The 20,427-nt window shown below is 39.7% G+C and overlaps 1 protein-coding gene across 1 annotated transcript in view; it reads left to right on the top strand.

Annotated features, from left to right (window-relative positions):
- The window catches only part of Myo10A (unconventional myosin 10A), a 98,109-nt gene that overhangs the window by 40,323 nt on the left and 37,359 nt on the right, over positions 1-20,427 (top strand). The window contains exons 2-3 of the mRNA XM_073974157.1: positions 5,911-6,170; positions 11,974-19,140. Coding sequence (XP_073830258.1) covers positions 6,045-6,170; positions 11,974-19,140 — 7,293 coding nt within the window. The 5' untranslated portion in view covers positions 5,911-6,044. The remainder of the gene's footprint in view (positions 1-5,910; positions 6,171-11,973; positions 19,141-20,427) is intronic.

Consider the following 20,427-nt stretch of genomic DNA (forward strand, 5'->3'; position numbering starts at 1 on the left):
TTCGAGTTGAGCTGTTATGACCTAAGAGGTGTATTGAAAAATTATGAATCCTCCGAAATCCCACACATTCAACCATTATGCATTATGTTTCACGGGTGGTTAAGGCCGATCATCGGGCATATTAGAATGTTATTTTAGTAGGTGGACGAAGGCTAAGCTTGGAAACTAACACACCACAAAATCATTCGAAAATCTTATATTCAAATTATTTATTTATTATTTTAATTTCAGTTATATAATTCCAAACTTTTCCTATAGTCCGACTTGGCTGCCAACCCTATTTTTCAATGCTTTATTACAAATACTATGACAGCTTTTTTCCAACGTTATTTGTATTTGTCCTTCGGTATCAGAAGATTTGATCATCAATATTTGTCATCGGGAGCTTTGACAAGTTGATGGTGGCTTAGAACGATGGTGGTTTTTTAGTGGTTTGAAAACTAAAAGCGCCGCAGGCGAAAATATTTTTGAAAAATCGCGCGATTTTTTACAAAAAATATTTTCACAATATAAGAACATAAAACGTTTTTGTAAAAAATATTCCAATACTTTCTTGAAAACCAAAAGCGCCGCAGGCGAAAATATTTTTGAAAAATCGCGCGATTTTTTACAAAAATATTTTCACTATTAAAGAAAAAAATTTTTGTAAAAATGAGCAAATACTTTCTGAAAAGCGAATAGCGCCGCAGGCGATAATATTTTTGAAAACAATCGTGCGATTTGCTTAACAAATATTTTCGCAATTAAAGAAAATACAAACATTTTGTAAAAATATGCAAATACTTTGAAAATAGCTCCATTAAAAAAATAATTTTTGATTACACTGTGCAACATTTTTAAGGTGATCTTGTGCAAACAATTCGAACTGAGGATTTTTTGAAAGTACAGACCCAAACGACAAGAAACCCTAGTTGGGTTTTGTTGTGTCAGATCCAGCTTGGATTTTATGGCCCCATCTAAACATGCTTAAATATTGAGTTTTTAAAGATTTCGGGGCTATATCTCTGAAACCAATGCGAATCTTCGTCTAACCTCTGAAGCAAATTTGTAGGTAAGGACAAGAATACAATATTTGGAGAAAAAATAAACACGAAAAACTACATTTATTGCCTCAAATTTCAAAATATATGCAAAAATACTACAATTTTTATAAATTTCGCACCGTATCTCCAAAACCGTTAATTTTTTCTGAATATTTTCTTCTGGAAAAATATTTCCTGGAATGTAATAAACAACTCTTCAGAACATGTCATTGGTGTAAAACGCGTCTATCCCGTTGTATTCTTTACATTTACATGGCAATAATGTGATGAAATCCGAAATGCGAGAATAAACTGTTGGTGTAAACTGTGTTTGAAATACGTGTTGTAAAAGATATGATGCAAAATACCGCTGAAACAACATGAAGTAAGCATTTAAGAGTTTCAGAATGTTTTAAAGAATTGTTGAGAACTTTATTTGGAAGATTTTTGCAAAAGGTTACTTGGTTCAACTCCCAATAGTTTAGCCGATACTGACCAGAATTTCAGCAATTATGTAAAATTTTCTATATTTTATAGATTTTGATACCCTAGATGGAGTTTTTCTTATGTAGTTTCTTCAAAAGATAAGTTCTACTAGTTTAGGGCTACAATATTGCACAAGACAGCAAGGCCAAATTCCTATTTAAAAATAATATTAATAGGCAAATTTTTTAAATAAATGAAAGATAATTATTATTAAAGTTTAAATTAAATGTTTCAAATATTTATCTTGAAAAACGATTTTTTAAAGAAAAATACCAAATGGAAATTACATTTGAAAAATATATAAAAATTATTAAAAAATAAGTTTAAAGTTAAACTGTTCATTTAATTGTATTTTTGATAAAACTTTTATTTAATTTGTATCTTTGCCTTTAAAATTATATTTAATTTCTGAAAATAATTATAAATATTCAATAATATTTTAAAATATTTTTTTTTTTTCAAAAAGAAAAGTACAAAAATGCTTCGATAAAAATAATAAATTCCGGAAAAAAAACATTTTATTAATTTTTATTTTTTACCGAATGAAACAAAGAATTCTATATAATTTAAAACATTTTGCAATTGAAAAATATTATCAATTAAATTAATAATGAGAACGTTGTTGGCGTTTTTATTGGGATATAGTAATTGGTAGTTTATCAAGAATTTTTTTAATATTTTTTAGCAATCAATAAACATTTATATGAAAATAAAAAATGTAATTTAATTTATATTTATTTATCTCTATACAAAATAATATTATATAAAATTTAAAAAAAATGATCTTTTTATCGCTCAGAAAAACACACAAATTGAAAATATTTTAATAAAATTCAATAGGTCCAACAAAACATAAAAATAATTTAAACTTATTTTTATTATTTATTTTTTCGAGTAATTTCCCAGCAAAATCTTCGATGCCAAGGATGCTATTGAATCATGGGTGCAAGTGATCTGGCATGTCATCTTTTTAGCATTTTCACTGATGATTTTTATATGAGCGTGATCACCATAAGAGGACATTCTTTTTCAGATCTTAAGATGACATTCATTGTCGGATCCTAAGCATGTCATTTTGACCAATGCTTTAACATGTAATTTTCACCTACCCTTTGGCATCACATTTTCATGTCTTGTTTGGAAAATGGAAAATTCTGTATTGAAATATGATTTTCATGACAAACCAAATTCTTTATTAATTCAAACTAATTCATGAAATAACTAGAACTAATTTATCAGCATAAAGTTTACACCCAAAATTTCAATTTTATCAACAGAGTTTACTTCGTCCACTCTCAACCACTGATTTTGTTCCATCTTACAAAAGCTTTTCTATTATCTTCTCATCACCAGTTCAGATTTCGACATGGACTCCAACAGCTCTCCTTTAAGAATTTCTAGTTCTCGAACCTATGTACATTTAATTTGTAATTTTATAACAAAAATTTTGGAAATGTATACTCTTTTGTTTTGATGTCGCTACATGTAGGGATGTACAAATCGACTTGTTTGTTTCTAGTGATCTGTACCAATGATTCAAATGCTGATAAAAAGATCGGATCTTTCACGACCTGCTTTGAACCAATGCAAAATATGCCATGAAATCACGTCATCGCATAGAACCCCTTCCTTTAAATTTTGCTGGGTTATTAATTTTTAAAGATGTTTTAATGACAAAAAACTACTTATTTTTAATATTTTTATTTTTGAAAACATTATTATTTATTGTCAATTTTGTATTTTTAGTAATTAAATAACATTTTACAGATATTTTGAGTAAAATTAAAATTGAGTAATTTTTAAAGATTTTTAAAAGAAAAGAAAATGTTCAGTTTTAGTTTTTTCGAAATATTGTTTAATTCTCGAAAATGAGAGTATATGTTATTTAATAGCTGAAACATTTTTCCTGATAAAAAAATATCTTAAAAAATTAAAAAAAAAATTTAAATTTTTACCGCTCAGGCAAAAGATAATTTTTTAATGAATCTTATTATAATTATTTTGTACAAAGACAAATACATAAATATAAATTGAATAAACTGTTTTATTTTCATACAAAGTACAGTCGAAATCGCTTATAACGTCGTCGTTTATAACGACGCTAAAAAATATTTGAAAAAGTTTTGATATTTTTTTCTTTCATTTTTTCAAATATAAACAAATAATTTATTATTTAAATATTTTAGTAAATTGAATTAGTATATGAAATCAGTTTCAGAATTTTTTTCAAAACAAAATAATTAAAAGAGTTTGTATTTTTAGAAATTATTAACAATTTTAAAATAATTAAAATATTGTTATAATCAACCATATGATAAAAAGCTTTTGATATAATTTTTTAATCCACTATTTTAGGAAAGTTTGTTGTTCAACTTCTACAAAATAGATGGCTTTAGAGCAATGAATGGCCTATAAGTCAATTTACCTAAGGGTTGATTTCTTAGTTTCCACTTTCTATACCTATAATTCCATATATCACGCGGTAGATGGATGCTCTTTGATCTCATCTCGGACTTTCAGACCATCAGACGGCGGAGGAAGATTTTTGAGAAAATCAAAAATATTTTTAAACCTTATTTTATATTTTGTAATCAGCTTCAGTTAATTTTTCCTCAAAAAATATTTTAAAAATTTGACTACAATTTTTTTGGTTAAAAATATTTTTAGAAATTACTAATAACTTAAAAAAAATTAAACTTTTAGTCAGATTTTTTATTTCAGTAATTTCTCACAACATATTTCATTTTTTTTTTTTGTTAAATAGAAAAATTTTCATTTGAAAATTTTGCCTATTAGGACGAAGATTATTTTTAATATTAATTTAAATTTATTTATTTGTTTATTTGTTTGTTTATTTATTTAATTATTTACTTATTTATTTATTTATTTATTTTTTTATTTATTTATTATTTATTTATTTACTTATTTATTTTTTATTTATTTATTTATTTATTTATTTACTTATTTATTTTTTATTTATTTATTTATTTATTTATTTATTTATTTATTTATTTATTTATGTATTCATTTATTTATTTATTTACATATTTATTTATTTACTTACATATTTATTTATTTATATTTTATATAAATATATTTATATATATTTATTATATTTTATATATTTATATATATTTATTTATATATTTTTTAATATTTCTTTAATTTTCAAATAATTTTAGCAAAATATTCCTTCAATTTTCGTTCATTTTCATTTTTAATAATTTCCTTTCCATCAACTCAGTGCTAATTACTGATTTAACAATTATGAATTTCCTACTCCCACAACATAATATTATAATTATCATTTATGGTGCAAAATGCGAGAAAAAAAATAATTTCAGTGATTTTCTTAAGTTTTGCAATTTGTTCATGTTTTGCGGAAGCATTGCAATATTTATGGAAGGAGTGCTGTGCACGAAGAAGAAGCTGTGATGATGATTTTTTTTTATTTCATGGAGGTTTAGAATTAGTCATTCACAAGGTCGCAGTGTGCAAATCACGAGGAAATATTTGGTTGATGATTTAATTCTAAGAAAATAAATTAGGGTTTGACTTTCATCTAACAATTGTTGTAATATAGCTACAAATGGCGATAATTTATTATTTATTTCATTCTCCCAACCTTAATTAAATAATTAAAATAACAAAATAACTAATAGGAATGGAAATATATAAGAAATATTTTTTTATATATTTCGATAACAAAATATTTTATCCACACGATATGGGTGTTTCGGGAATAGATGGTATGACATTTATAATAAAATATTTAAATTATATTAAAAACACCATGTCTTTTTTGCCTATAAATATTCATTAATGAAATCCGATGCTTTCTTTAAATAACGAAAAACCTAAAATCTAAATATTTGTCATCAATATTTAATAAGTTATGGCGAACAAAGAAGTCTAGACCCGTTTTATTTAGTTGGTGGCATTTGCTAGAAAACAAAAACAGAAAACTTTAACATTGATTTTTTTACTTGGCTTAGATGGTAATTTGCATTGAATTTAATAACAAGTTTGGGTTTTGAGTCTTTTGTTTTTTAGCGAACAGTTTTTTTCCAGCAGCAACATACCCATGCTGCACCTATGTTAGATACACATAACACCTTTTTTAGAGTTTACATGGCTGTTGTTGTATGTATTGTTGCTGCTGTATGTTTTGTTGCTGTTACTTTGTCTTTATAATTGTATGTTTTTTTTCTGTCTACCACCAACTCATGAACATTCTTTGGCATACATTTTGTGTTTACAAAGTTCTCCACACAAGAAACAATAAATCATCACCGCCAACATTTATTTTTAAGGATAGGCTTCTTTGTAATTTTTTGTTTTCTTTTATTGTGGGTCTTCAAAATGTTAATTGTTGTTCTGTTTTTTTTTCATATCTTTTCAGAGCCATGTCTTCATTTAAGTTAAACATTTAGTTATCACTGTTTTGCCACAAAACACCACCATCTTCATCATTTAACAGGAGAAACGGAGCAAATCCTTTGGAGCAACAAAGAGGGAAAAAATTCCACACTAAATATGGACTGGTCCGAGGGTGATTTGGTGTGGTTTGACCCGGGAGTGGGTCATCCAATACCAGGAGAAATACAAGAAGTACATCGTGCTGCACAAGTCATTGTTGTCCAGGCTGTTATCAAAGGCAAGGTGAGTATCACAACAGAGATGGAAGGGAGATTAAGCCAATATCAAGAAAGGTCAAAATATCAAATATATAAAATGGAAAAGGGACAAATATAACAAAGTTCCTCTAACCTCAAACAAGTTATGGTTATGATAATGTTTACTTTAAATACAGCTTACTCTCCCTAAAATTAGAATCTGCTGGTTTTTCTCTTCTCCGAGACTTTTTGTTATGGAAAGTAGACACAGTAAACCATCACTCTCAGTATCATATCTCCCCCAAAACGCTATGGAACCAAAATTTTTCATTAATTTAACTGTTATTTTTATTGTTATTGTAAACATAACTAATTTTTTTTTTTGTCGCAAAACGTTTTATGAATGAAATGTTTGACAAATGAATGAAGCGCTTTGTGTGGTTTGCTTTTTGGTAAAGTGAAACTCATTTGTTGACCAAATAAGTTGAACACACGCACACAAATTAATTTGCCAAATTAGTAAAAAAAATTGAAAAGTAAACATTGGAATTTTAAAAATGCCATTAAATTGTGTTGGAAATATGACAAGTACAACACTAAGCTTGTACCATAGGGTGTTTCGAAAATTTGTAGTTTTAAGGGTTAGAAAAACTTTTGTCTAAACAACCTTTTGGAGCGACAATGATAGGAGGGATTTGTGTTCATCTACCATAAGATAGATGTCGTTTAAGGTCTTTTAATTTATAACTATAGATGTCCTTTGAGCCCATCTACAAACCGGTAGATGGCCTTTGAGCCCATCTACCAAACGGAAGATGGCCTTTGAGCCCATCTACAAAACGGTAGATGGCCTTTGAGCCCATCTACCAAATGGTAGATGGCCTTGAGCCCATGGCCTTTGAGCCCATCTACCAAATGGTAGATGGCCTTTGAGCCCATCTACCCAAAGGTAGATGGCCTTTGAGCCCCTCTACACAACGGTAGATGGCCTTTGAGCCCATATACCCAACGGTAGATGGCCTTTGAGCCCATCTACACAACGGTAGATGGCCTTTGAGCCCATCTACCAAATGGTAGATGGCCTTTGAGCCCATCTACCCAAAGGTAGATGGCCTTTGAGCCCATCTACACAACGGTAGATGGCCTTTGAGCCCATCTACCAAATGGTAGATGGCCTTTGAGCCCATCTACCAAACGGTAGATGGCCTTTGAGCCCATCTACCAAACGGTAGATGGCCTTTGAGCCCATCTACCAAACGGTAGATTGCCTTTGAGACCATATATTAAACGGTAGATGGTCTTTGAGCCCATCTACCCAACGGTAGATGGTCTTTGAGCCCATCTACCCAACGGTAGATTGTCTTTGAGCCAATCTACCCAATGGTAGATGGTCTTTGAGCCCATCTACCCAACGGTAGATGGTCTTTGAGCCCATCTACCCAACGGTAGATGACCTTTGAGCCCATCTACCCAACGGTAGATGGCCTTTGAACCCATCTACCAAACGGTAGATGGCCTTTGAGCCCATCTACCCAACGGTAGATGGCCTTTGAGCCTATCTACCCAACGGTAGATGGCCTTTGAGCCTCTCTACCCACCGTTAGATGTCCTTTGAGCCCATCTAAAAACCGGTAGATGGCCTTTGAGCCTCTCTACCCACCGTTAGATGTCCTTTGAGCCCATCTAAAAACCGGTAGATGGCCTTTGAGCCCATCTACCCAACGGTAGATGGCCTTTGAGCCCATCTACCCAACGGTAGATGGCCTTTGAGCCCATCTACCCAACGGTAGATGGCCTTTGAGCCCATCTACCCAACGGTAGATGGCCTTTGAGCCCATCTACCCAACGGTAGATGGCCTTTGAGCCCATCTACCCAACGGTAGATGGCCTTTGAGCCCATCTACCCAACGGTAGATGGCCTTTGAGCCCATCTACCCAACGGTAGATGGCCTTTGAGCCCATCTACCAAACGGTAGATTGCCTTTGAGCCCATATATTAAACGGTAGATGGTCTTTGAGCCCATCTACACAACGGTAGATGGCCTTTGAGCCCATATATTAAACGGTAGATGGTCTTTGAGCCCATCTACCCAACGGTAGATGACCTTTGAGCCCATCTACCCAAGGGTAGACGACCTTTGAGCCCATCTACCAAACGGTAGATGACCTTTGAGCCCATCTACCAAACGGTAGATGGCCTTTGAGCCCATCTACCAAACGGTAGATTGCCTTTGAGCCCATCTACCAAACGGTAGGTGGCCTTTGAGCCCATCTATTAAACGGTAGATGGTCTTTGAGCCCATCTACCCAACGGTAGATGTTCTTTGAGCCCATCTACCCAACGGTAGATGGCCTTGAGCCCATCTACCCATCGGTAGATGGCCTTTGAGCCCATCTACCCAACGGTAGATGGCCTTTGAGCCCATCTACCCAACGGTAGATGGCCTTTGAGCCCATCTACCCAACGGTAGATGGCCTTTGAGCCCATCTACCCAACGGTAGATGGCCTTTGAGCCCATCTACCCAAGAGAAGATGACCTTTGAGCCCATCTACCAAACGGTAGATGACCTTTGAGCCCATCTACAAAACGGTAGATTGCATTTGAGCCCATCTACCAAACGGTAGGTGGCCTTTGAGCCCATCTATTAAACGGTAGATGGTCTTTGAGCCCATCTACCCAAGGGTAGATGACCTTTGAGCCCATCTACCAAACGGTAGATGACATTTGAGCCCATCTACCAAACGGTAGATGGCCTTTGAGCCCATCTACCAAACGGTAGATGGCCTTTGAGCCCATCTACCAAACGGTAGATGACCTTTGAGCCCATCTACCAAACGGTAGATGGTCTTTGAGCCCATCTACAAACCGGTAGATAGTCTTTGAGCCCATTTACCAAATGGTAGATGACCTTTGAGCCCATCTACCCAAGGGTAGATGACCTTTGAGCCCATCTACCAAACGGTAGATGACATTTGAGCCCATCTACCAAACGGTAGATGGCCTTTGAGCCCATCTACCAAACGGTAGATGACCTTTGAGCCCATCTACCAAACGGTAGATGGTCTTTGAGCCCATCTACAAACCGGTAGATAGTCTTTGAGCCCATTTACCAAATGGTAGATGGCCTTTGAGCCCATCTACCCAACGGTAGATGGCCTTTGAGCCCATCTACCCAAGAGAAGATGACCTTTGAGCCCATCTACCAAACGGTAGATGACATTTGAGCCCATCTACCAAACGGTAGATGGCCTTTGAGCCCATCTACCAAACGGTAGATGACCTTTGAGCCCATCTACCAAACGGTAGATGACCTTTGAGCCCATCTACCAAACGGTAGATGGTCTTTGAGCCCATCTACAAACCGGTAGATAGTCTTTGAGCCCATTTACCAAATGGTAGATGGCCTTTGAGCCCATCTACCCAACGGTAGATGGCCTTTGAGCCCATCTACCCAAGAGAAGATGACCTTTGAGCCCATCTACCAAACGGTAGATGACCTTTGAGCCCATCTACAAAACGGTAGATTGCATTTGAGCCCATCTACCAAACGGTAGGTGGCCTTTGAGCCCATCTACCAAACGGTAGATTGCCTTTGAGCCCATCTACCCAACGGTAGATGGCCTTTGAGCCCATCTACCCAACGGTAGATGGCCTTTGAGCCCATCTACCCAACGGTAGATGGCCTTTGAGCCCATCTACCAAACGGTAGATGGCCTTTGAGCCCATCTACCAAACGGTAGATGACCTTTGAGCCCATCTACCAAACGGTAGATGGTCTTTGAGCCCATCTACAAACCGGTAGATAGTCTTTGAGCCCATTTACCAAATGGTAGATGACCTTTGAGCCCATCGACCAAACGGTAGGTGGCCTTTGAGCCCACCTACTTTAACCCAATCTACACATGATAACCAAGCAGTAGATAGCCTTTGAGCCCATCTACCCACCGATAGATGCTTTTGATCCCATCTACCCACCGTTGAGTGTCCCTTGACCCAATCTACACACCGGTAGATGGCCTTTAAGCCCTGTATCCTCCGCTAGATGGCCTTTGAGCCCTATACCTTTCGGTAGATTGCCTTTGATCCCATCTATCAAACGGTAGATGGCCTTTGAGCCCATCTACCCATCGGTAGATGCTTTTGATCCCATCTACCCACCGTTGGATGTCCTTTGACCCAATCTACACACCGGTAAATGACCTTTGAGCCCTATACCCTCCGGTAAATGGCCTTTGAGCCCATCTACCAAGCGGTAGATGTTCTTTGAGCCAATATACCCACCGGTAGATGGCCTTTGAGCCCATCTGCCCAACGGTAGATGCTTTTGATCCCATCTACCCACCGTTGGATGTCCTTTGACCCAATCTACACACCGGTAAATGACCTTTGAGCCCTATACCCTCCGGTAAATGGCCTTTGAGCCCATCTACCAAGCGGTAGATGTCCTTTGAGCCAATATACCCACTGGAAGATGGCCTTTGAGCCCATCTGCCCAACGGTATATTGTGTTTGAGCCCATCTACCCATCGGCAGATGTCCTTTGACCCAATCTATACACCGGTTGATGGCCTTTTAGCCCATCTACCAAGCGGTAGATGACCTTTGAGCCCATCCACCCAGCTGAAGATGACTTTTGAGACCTTCTACCCTAAGGTAGGTGGCTAGATACCCATTAACACACCTACCCAACGGTATATGTCCTCTGAGCTCATGGATTGTTAATGCTAGGAAGTCAGTTCACACGTAAATTGACGACGTCTCTCCATAGGCTCCTACCTCCCATAGTCCTTGACAAATTTTCCAATTGAACATTTCATTCATTAAGAACGAGGGACATTTTGTTATGACAGTTATCCCATCCATCATCTGGAAAAAATATGACAATTTTCTGGTTTATCAAGATTACCAGTGGCAGTTAAGTGTAATTGGTTATTTCTATAAAAAAGGCTATAGATGCTGCTTAGTGTGTATGGATGGTCATTGTTAGAGGCATCTCTTCACCAGCAGCATCATCACAATGTAACCAAACATGTTCCTGACACACACACATATCCACACATAAGCATGTGATAGTTTTTCTACTTTTTTCTCAGCTGGACAATTTGTATCTGTAATGCGTCTCCAGTGAGTGAGCGTGTGTGTGTGAGTGTTGGTGTTTGAGTGGTGCAGAATATTGCTGCTGCTGGTGATGCTTCCATGCCAATACATGTTGTTACATGGCTTCAGCTGGCCATAAGCCAATAAACTCCTTTCAGTTACTCCAAAGACTTGAATATCAAGTGGCGTTCTATTAAAAGCTAACGGATTGTTGCACACAGAGATCAAGTGCAAGAAGAAGAAGAAAAACTGCATCTCGTTGTTGGTTGTTATTATTGCCATTGTGGGGTGAAATTTTTGGAGTTTGTTATTCTATTTCGAATTGGTATCGATTTGGCTTCATGGAACTTGCTGGGCAAACTTAATGTAATTTCGTTGTTGTTTTTGCTGCGACTGTGGTTGTTATTCAATGCGTATTGTACGCTTTCATTTGGAACCATGGCAGCGTTGTGGCTCCATTACACCCAGTCCAGCACCATCACCATCCATTGCCATACTTTCGCCCCATGTTCTTAGGCGCCAGCGACCGCCCAGCATAGAAGATTTTCCCAGCCAAACGGCCAATACCGAAACCTTACGTTTGAAATTGTTAAGAGATCAAGAGCGCAAAATGAAAAACCGTTATCCGCAAAGTGTCAAGCGTCTGTCGACCCTGTGTAGTGATATTTTGGCCAAATATGTGGGTTACACTCCTCTGTGAAGATACCAGTTTTGAAATTTGTTTTTTAATGTCATTTGTTTTTGTTACAGCCCCAAACATTTGCCTTGCAGCCGGGAGAGGGCAACTTGAGGCCCCGACAGGATTTGGGAAACAGCGGTGTGGAAGATATGACCATGCTGGAGGATTTACATGAAGCCTCTCTACTGTGGAATCTGCGTTTGCGTTATGACAAGGGTCTGATTTATACCTTTGCGGGCAGCATCCTGATAGCCATTAATCCTTATAAAATGTTTCCTGACTCCTATGGCCTGGAGGTGGCCAAACAATACGCCGGCAAACCCTTGGGTACCATGCCTCCACATCTCTTTGCCATTGGTGCAGCGGCCCATGCCTCCCTACCTTCGCCTCAGGTGGTGGTTATTTCAGGAGAATCTGGTTCGGGCAAAACTGAGTCCACAAAACTGGTCATGCAGTATCTGGCGGCTGTGGTTCCTGGAGGTGGTTCTGCCTCAGCTGTTATTACAGAACAAATCTTAGAAGCTGCCCCTTTACTGGAAGCATTTGGTAACGCTCGCACCACCCGCAATGATAACAGTTCCAGATTTGGCAAGTACTTGGAGGTGTATTTCAAGAGTGGTGCCATTGTGGGAGCCAAGATTACCCAATACCTGCTGGAGAAGTCAAGGATTGTGACCCAGGCCCCAGGTGAACGTAACTATCATGTGTTCTACGAAATGTTGGGTGGCTTGTCGGAAAGTGAGCGCACCAAATATGGCCTATTGGAGGCAGATAAATATTTCTATTTGAATCAAGGAGCCACAGATTGTGCACCCGGTCGAGTGGATTGGGATTCCCTGCAAAGTGCAATGCAGGTGTTGGGTGTCTCGGAGGGTGAAAGAGAAGGCATAATACGTGTCCTGGCCTCAGTGTTACATTTGGGCAATGTCTATTTCCACCGAAGACAGTTGAGGCATGGCCAGGAGGGAGTGGAAGTGGGCTCTGATGCTGAAATTAAATGGGCTGCCCATTTGCTGCACATTTCCGCTGAGGGTCTACACCGATCGCTTACCAGTCGCATAACAGAGGCCCGTTCCGAACGCCTACACACCCCCTTGAGTATTGATCAAGCTTTGGATGCTCGAGATGCCTTTGCCAAGGCTTTGTATTCGGGTCTGTTCAATTGGCTGGTTTCACGCATTAACTCCATTGTCCAGAAGGGTGGCACCCATGATGCCCATCGCATTTCAATTCTGGACATCTTTGGGTTTGAGGATTTGGCAGAGAACAGCTTTGAACAGCTGTGCATTAACTATGCCAATGAAAACTTGCAGCTTTATTTTAATAAGCACGTCTTCAAACTGGAGCAGGCAGAGTATTCCCGAGAGCGCTTGGAATGGACCCCCTTGACCTGGGATGATAATTTGCCAGTTATACACTTGCTGGCCAAAAAGCCGGTGGGAATATTCCATTTGCTTGATGATGAATCGAATTTCCCCCGCGCCTCCGATATGAGTTTCCTGGAGAAGTGCCACTATAATCATGCCCTGAACGAGTTGTACTCTCGCCCCAGAGTGGGAGCCCAGGAGTTTGGTATTACCCACTATGCTGGCCAGGTTTGGTATTGTGTTGATGGCTTCTTGGATAAAAATCGTGATGCTTTGAGAGGAGATGTGCTGGAGCTGTTGAGTTCCAGTAAACTGCAATTGGTATCAGATTTGACGAAGCAACTAAGGGCCCAAAGGGACTCTGGCAAAACTTTACCCAAAGGTAACAATGGCCGTTTTGTTACCATGAAGCCGAGGACACCAACAGTGGCTGCCAGATTTTCAGATTCCCTGCAGCAATTGTTGCAGTCCATGGGACGCTGCAACCCCTGGTTTGTGCGCTGCATTAAACCCAACAATGAGAAGCAGTCTTTGAAAATGGATATGCCCTGTGTACTGCAGCAGTTACGTTATCTGGGGATGTTGGATACCATACAAATTCGTCAGAAAGGTTATCCTGTTCGCCTACGATTTCAACATTTCATTGAGCGTTATCGCCATTTGATGAGAACTCCTCTGTCGAGAGGTACCCCCTATCGTGAATTGTGTCGCATGTTATTGGAATCCATGCCGGGCACCGGCATTGATGGCCCAGACTATCAATTGGGCGCCACCAGGGTTTTCCTACGAGAAGCTCTGCATCGCATGCTGGAAAGTAGCCGTTCCGATAGATTGAAAACCGCCGCCGTTGTCATACAGAAGCATGTTCGAGGTATGTTGGCTCGACGGCACCTGATGCGCAAAAAGAAGGCAGCCACCCGCATTCAAGCCCGCTGGAGGGGCCATTGGGAACACAAGAAATATCAAGAGTTACGCAAGGCGACTGTCAAGGCCCAAGCCTTGTGGCGCGGCAAAATGGGCCGCAAACGGGCTGTGAAATTGAAGGCCGAGTATCAACGCCGCTTGGAGGCCCAACGAGCCCAAAAGGAACGTGAAGCCAAAAAACAGGCCAAAGAAAATTTGGAACGTAGTCAAATTTCCTACTTGGACATACCCGCTGAATTGGCTTTCATTTTCTCCAAGAGTGAAGGTTGGACTCCGGTCCATGGGGATCGCCATTTGGTCAAGGTGGTGGGCACTGTGCCGGGGCCACCAGTTGCCGCTGATTTACCCAAAGATTTGGACCAATTCTCTTTTGGCAAATTTAGTTCCGTCTACTGTAACGGCATGCGCTTGACTGCCCGCCGGGAACCCATAACCACACCCTTCCTCTCCAGGGCAGCCTCCAGGGATCAAGACTTCCAGGACTCTTTGGCGGTATTCAAATTGATTTTGCGCTGGACCAATGACAAGACATTAGATACGAACAAGGAAAAAGTCTTGGCAGATTATATTGTCCACAAGGGTTTATCGTCCCGGGGCCTAAGAGACGAAATTCTGGTCCAACTTTGTAATCAAATCTACAACAACGATGAGATGCAGGCCCAGCGTTTGTGGCAATTGATTGCCCAGTGCCTGTCCTGCTTCCAGCCCGGCCCGGCCTTTAGCAAATATTTAATGAAATTTATTGTCGACAATGCTCCCGACAATATGCGTGACATGCTGCTGAAGAAGATTTTACGCAATGGTGTCAACGCTACGCATGCTAATAGTTGTCGTAACTTTACCCCCTCCTGGGTGGAGTGGAGAGCCATTTCCCGCATGTCAGATATTGCTGTTTCCCTTACCATGCCGGATGATAACTCCCAAACCGTGGCCATTGATTCGTGGACCACCTGTGAAGAGGCTGCCTCTTTGGCTGTCTCCACATTGGGTATTTCCAATCGTGGCTGGACTGTCGTCTTTGATGATGGCAAACTTTTGACCGATTCCTGTGGTCTGGATTATGTTTTAGATTTGATTGCCGAAAAGGAATTGTGTCCTGCCTTCCCAGCATTGCGCAGCGATTTAATGACCACCGGTGCCAAGTTCCATAGAACAGTGCTAAGTGGAGAGCCGGGAGATACCAATACACCCAAAAGGCCGCAGGTACCACCACCAGAACCACCACAAATGAAAATGAAACCAAGTACCCCTGTGGAATCGCCAATTTCCGATTCAGCTGAAGAACAGCCCATACGCAAAAATTCCAGGAACATTTTATCACGCAACTCTGCCCTGAATGATAGGTATTTTGAGCAGGAAAAGTCCAGGTCCAAGTCACTTGATGATCTACTGGCGGGAGATGTAACCGACTTGGATACCAACACTGAACCAGAACCCTTGGCGGAGATTGGTTTATCAGAGAGTCGCTTGAATGAAAGATATCACTCTGCAGAACGCCTGACGCCCATGGGCAAAGAATCGGCGCCACGTTATCAAAAATCCCAATATGCTGGCCGGAGGTCGCATGGTGGTTCCCATTCTAGTAAATACATGGATAAATCAGAATATGCCACCCGGTCCTCAGCCATGTCGGATACTAGTGAGGCTCCATCTTTGGCATCACATGTCAGAAGGGTTCGCGTACCCTCCCAGGCCTCAGATGTGGATCAATTCTTAGATGATTTGTTTAGTCCGGTACTGGATGGTTCCTTGGATGAGTTATCAGATGCCAGATCTTTGGCAGCCAGTATCAGGGGTGGTTCAGCCAAAACTCCCATGAAAGAAGATGAGGATAAAGAACATTTCCTAGAAGCCCCAGAGTTTGATTTTGGTGAAGAATCCCTTAACTGGAATAGCCAATTTTTGAGTCAAAAAATCAAGGGCGGAGGAGAGAAACCCCAGGGACGTGAGGAGGAGGCCGGTTCCGCTAATTTGGATGACTACATCACAGGCTTATTTAAGCCCATTTTTGTCAATGAAGCTGTTAAGGTTTTAACAGAACATTCCGAGCTCATCGATAGCATAAAGGGTGGTGGGGCGGCTCAAGCCCAAGCCACCTCATCGAGCAGCACCTTTGTCAGTGGACCCATAAGTCCCATACTCAACAACTCTGACAATCTTCTACAAATGGTGAATATACCTCCCGATGCCGATCCCTCTACCTATCAGCATCAGGTACAAAGGGCATTTTTGCAATCTGCCATGGCTCAAAATTTGCAGATACAACAGCAGCTACTGGCTCAAAATCAAGCTTTGCAAACCCTGCTGAGTCAACAAGAAACCACGGTGGCGGGGACCACCTCACCGCCTTTAATCGCTCCCATTATAGCACCAGTGGTGAATAATCTGACCTCAACCACCACCAGTACCACGGCGATTTCCAATAACATGACAGCCAAAATCTCTGTAGTTTCCAATGAGTCAGCTCCCCATCAGATGCGTAAGCAAAGTGTCAAAAACAGGATTTCCCAGTTCTCTGATAGTGAACGTAATCGCAAGGCCTCATCGGACAGTGGTGGTTCGTTGATACCACCTCCACCACCACCACCAATGCCGCCACCAATTGAGGTAAAAGATCCCTCCGAGACTCGACACTTTTTAGATCCATACGGACGAGCCAAGACTGTGCGCATTGGCAAATGGAGATGGCCACCACCACAGGATGGTCCACAATTTGAAACCGAGGAAGATTTCTTTGCCTTTAAAATGCGTCAACATCAAAGGAAGAATACACCACAATCCCAGTTCCATAGCAGCAATGGTTCGTTGACGGGGTCCGCCATGGAATGGGAAGAATTTGAGGTGAATGATGGAAACTCCAAGAGTCCCTCGCCTGTGGTATCCATGCCCATACATACCACGCAGATGGTTAGGACTCAGATTAAAATTGAAACCGGAGGCAAGCATAATTCGCATAAAAATGAAATGCAACAACAACACCATAATCAGCATCATCAGCTACAACAACAACATTCCCAGCAACACCAACAGCATCACCAGCAGCAACAACAACAGTCATATCACCAACAACAACAACAGCAACAAACAGTTGTCACCACCAAAACCACCAAGAAAAGCTTTGAGATTGGGGCCGATCGTCCACCACCAGGCAGTGTGGGAAAACTAAAACTTAGCTCGGAGATGCGCCAGCGATTGGAGCAAGTCACCGCCGGACATTCGGTGCGTTCCACTGTTAGCACCAAGTCAGAGCAAAGAACTCCAGCCAAACTCGAAGATACCCGGAAAATGATGTTACAACAACAGCTAAGCGGCCAGTTTGCCATGATGAGCAACGCCTCGGCAAACAATGCCGACATACACACAGTACGGTCGCACATTGAACGGATGGAAGAGAAAATGGAGAAACCTTCCAGCTGGCCTGCCCATGTACCTCCGGCACCCAGTATACCAGCACCACCACCACCAATACGACCACCAAATGTGGCACCACCCGCACCACCGCCAGTACCAAAAAGTCCTCCAATGCACATGGAAGAGGTCGATGAACAGGATTATCGTACCCAGAGTAAAGATATTCCTGCGTTTATACAACGACAAGATCGTGACACGTTTGGAGCCCGGCACAACTGGAATGGTTCGGATGATTCCAAGGATGCCTATGATTCTTGGGGTCGTACCGAGGCCGCCAAGCTAGATATGGTCTATGAGAAGAGTTACAAAAAAGAAATGAAAAATGAAAGGGAAAGATCTCGTTCGCGTTCGAGATCACGTGATCGTGATGATTTCTCGGAATCGGTGTGGGATCGCGCTGAAGTTGAAGGTCCCGCCTCAAGTGGCAGTGAAAGAGAACGTGAAAAGGAGCGTGAAAAACGTGAGAGAATTTATGAAATGCGTCAAGTGGAACGCGAAAAAGAAAGTCACAAAGTCTATCAGCCGGCACCGCCCAAGGTGGTCACAGCCACCATTGAAAGGCAAGATCGCACCGATAGCTATAGTCCAGTAAATGTGGGAGAACGTAAATATTCCTATCAAGCCATGACGTCGAATAAGAAACAGTCGCTCAATTCCATTAACTCACAACCCATAACACCGAATATGACCAACATGGCGCATCACATGTCGCACATGTCTCAAATGTCCAGTGGTGTCTCCCATACCTCAAATGTGGCCAATGTTTCAAGTGTATCCCACACCCCGGCCACATTCCGCACCCACATGGCCCAGAAATATGAAAAGGAGAGGAAACGTAAATCCTCAGCCTCAACGACGGTGTCTCAAAGTACCACACGGCGTGATGAGGAGACGGATGGTGCCGATGAATGGCCTCTGCCGGCCATACCTGCCCCTGTCCCAGCTCCTGCTTCACTTAAACATCCAGCAAATGCATGTCTGACCTATAATCGTGTGCCATGGAAGCTGAGGGTACGCAAAGAGGTGTTCCATCCCAATGAACCCATTGGACCCCCAGTGGCTTTGGATTTACTCTTCGCTCAAGTTTCGGCTGATGTTTTTGGCCTTACACCGTCATTGCGTATATCACCACAAGAAAAGGCAGCAGCTATTAATATGCTGAGTGGTCATGGTGTAACAGCGGAAACAGTGCGCAGTCAAAATGTTCGGGCCATTGTGAAACGTCATCTTATCGACATGGCCCGCGAATGGCCTCTATACTTTGCACGTCTCTTCCCCGTTCAAGGTGCCCCGCAATATCCGGATGTCTCCATTATGGGCATTTCACACAATGGTTTATATTTGGCTCGCCGTGATGCTGACTATTTGATTGTTGTCCAGGCCATACCATTTGGTGAAATACAAAATGCTATAACTCTACCCCGGCCAGCTTCGTTGCAGTTGAATTTACGCAGTGGTAAAAATGTAGCACTACATGCTGCCCGAGCTGCTGCCATTCAGGCAATGATCACTCTGTTTGTACAGGAATATAGAAAGGTAAGTGGGAGCTATAAAATAGATAATCGTTTTTTTTTGTTTGTTTATTTTTCGTGACATTAAAAGTTGCCATTGGGGATCGAGATACTGGTTTTCCATATCAAGTTCAGTTTCTCTCCCAGCTCCAGATGATTAATTGTTTCGTTTTTGGAGGTCTCCCGTTTTATGGTTTTATATAATGACTGGTTGTGTGGCAAAACTAGTTTACAGAAAGGAAGAAATAATGGGAAATATTCATGTGAATTGCCCACACAACATACCAGGATGTGGTTAAACACCCTACAATTGGTCGTCTTCTTCCAGTATATCCGTTTGATTCATCAGATGAAATGTGATCGTGGAATTTTCTTTAAATAGAATCATGGAGTTTTGCTTAGGTTTTTTTTCTTGAACGTTTATCTTAGATTTAAGGAATATATACTTAAATGATATTCGTAGATTTCAGGAAATGAAACTTAAGAGAGATTCCTCAAGGGTGATTCTTGAGACAAGTGATACTTTATCCTGCTTCTGGTGTTTAAGAATTCCCTGACTTGAGATCTTGGAACTCTTTTGAATGTGATCGTTGAATTTATGGATACTTCAATTTATGAATTTGTTAATTGATTTTAGGAACGAATTTAATAGATTTTATGTATAATTCCTAATAACATTCGCATTCTAGTTCTTTTAGAAATAGAGAATGCAGATAATAGTCGAAGATTTTCTAGAAATATTTCCTAAAAGGAAGATAGTGAATTTATGATTACTTCAATATAGGAATTCGTTCTTTGAATTTAGGAATGAGGTTCGTAGATGTTATGTATAATTCTTAATAATATTCTCATACTGGATCTTTTGGAAATATATCATTAAAAGTAGATCTTTTATCACATTCTGATGAAGTTCTTGGGAATTTAGCAATATACACAAAAGGATGATGGCGAAATAATTTATAATGAAGTTCCTGTCTTCAATGAAATATTTAAATATTTTACTAAAAGTGAATCCAGGAAACGTTGTATGATGAAATTTTTTTGAAAATATTCCTATATGATATGATATGATATTTTGAAATATTCCTTGATGAGAATTGTTAATTTTATGAAAACTTCATTTTAGGATATTTTTCTTAAAAATGTTCTTAGATTTTAGGAATAAATATTATATTATGTTTCATGAAATTATGAACTTTTCATTTTATGAATATCTTCTAATGTATTGGAATGATGTTCATAGACTTTATGTATGTTTTATAAAAAGATTCTTACTCTGGTTCTTGTGGAAACATTTCCCTACTGTTCTTGG

The sequence above is a fragment of the Musca autumnalis genome, unplaced genomic scaffold (assembly GCF_047663935.1).
Source record: "Musca autumnalis isolate F117 unplaced genomic scaffold, ASM4766393v1 scaffold_3, whole genome shotgun sequence".
Lineage (NCBI taxonomy): Eukaryota > Metazoa > Arthropoda > Insecta > Diptera > Muscidae > Musca > Musca autumnalis.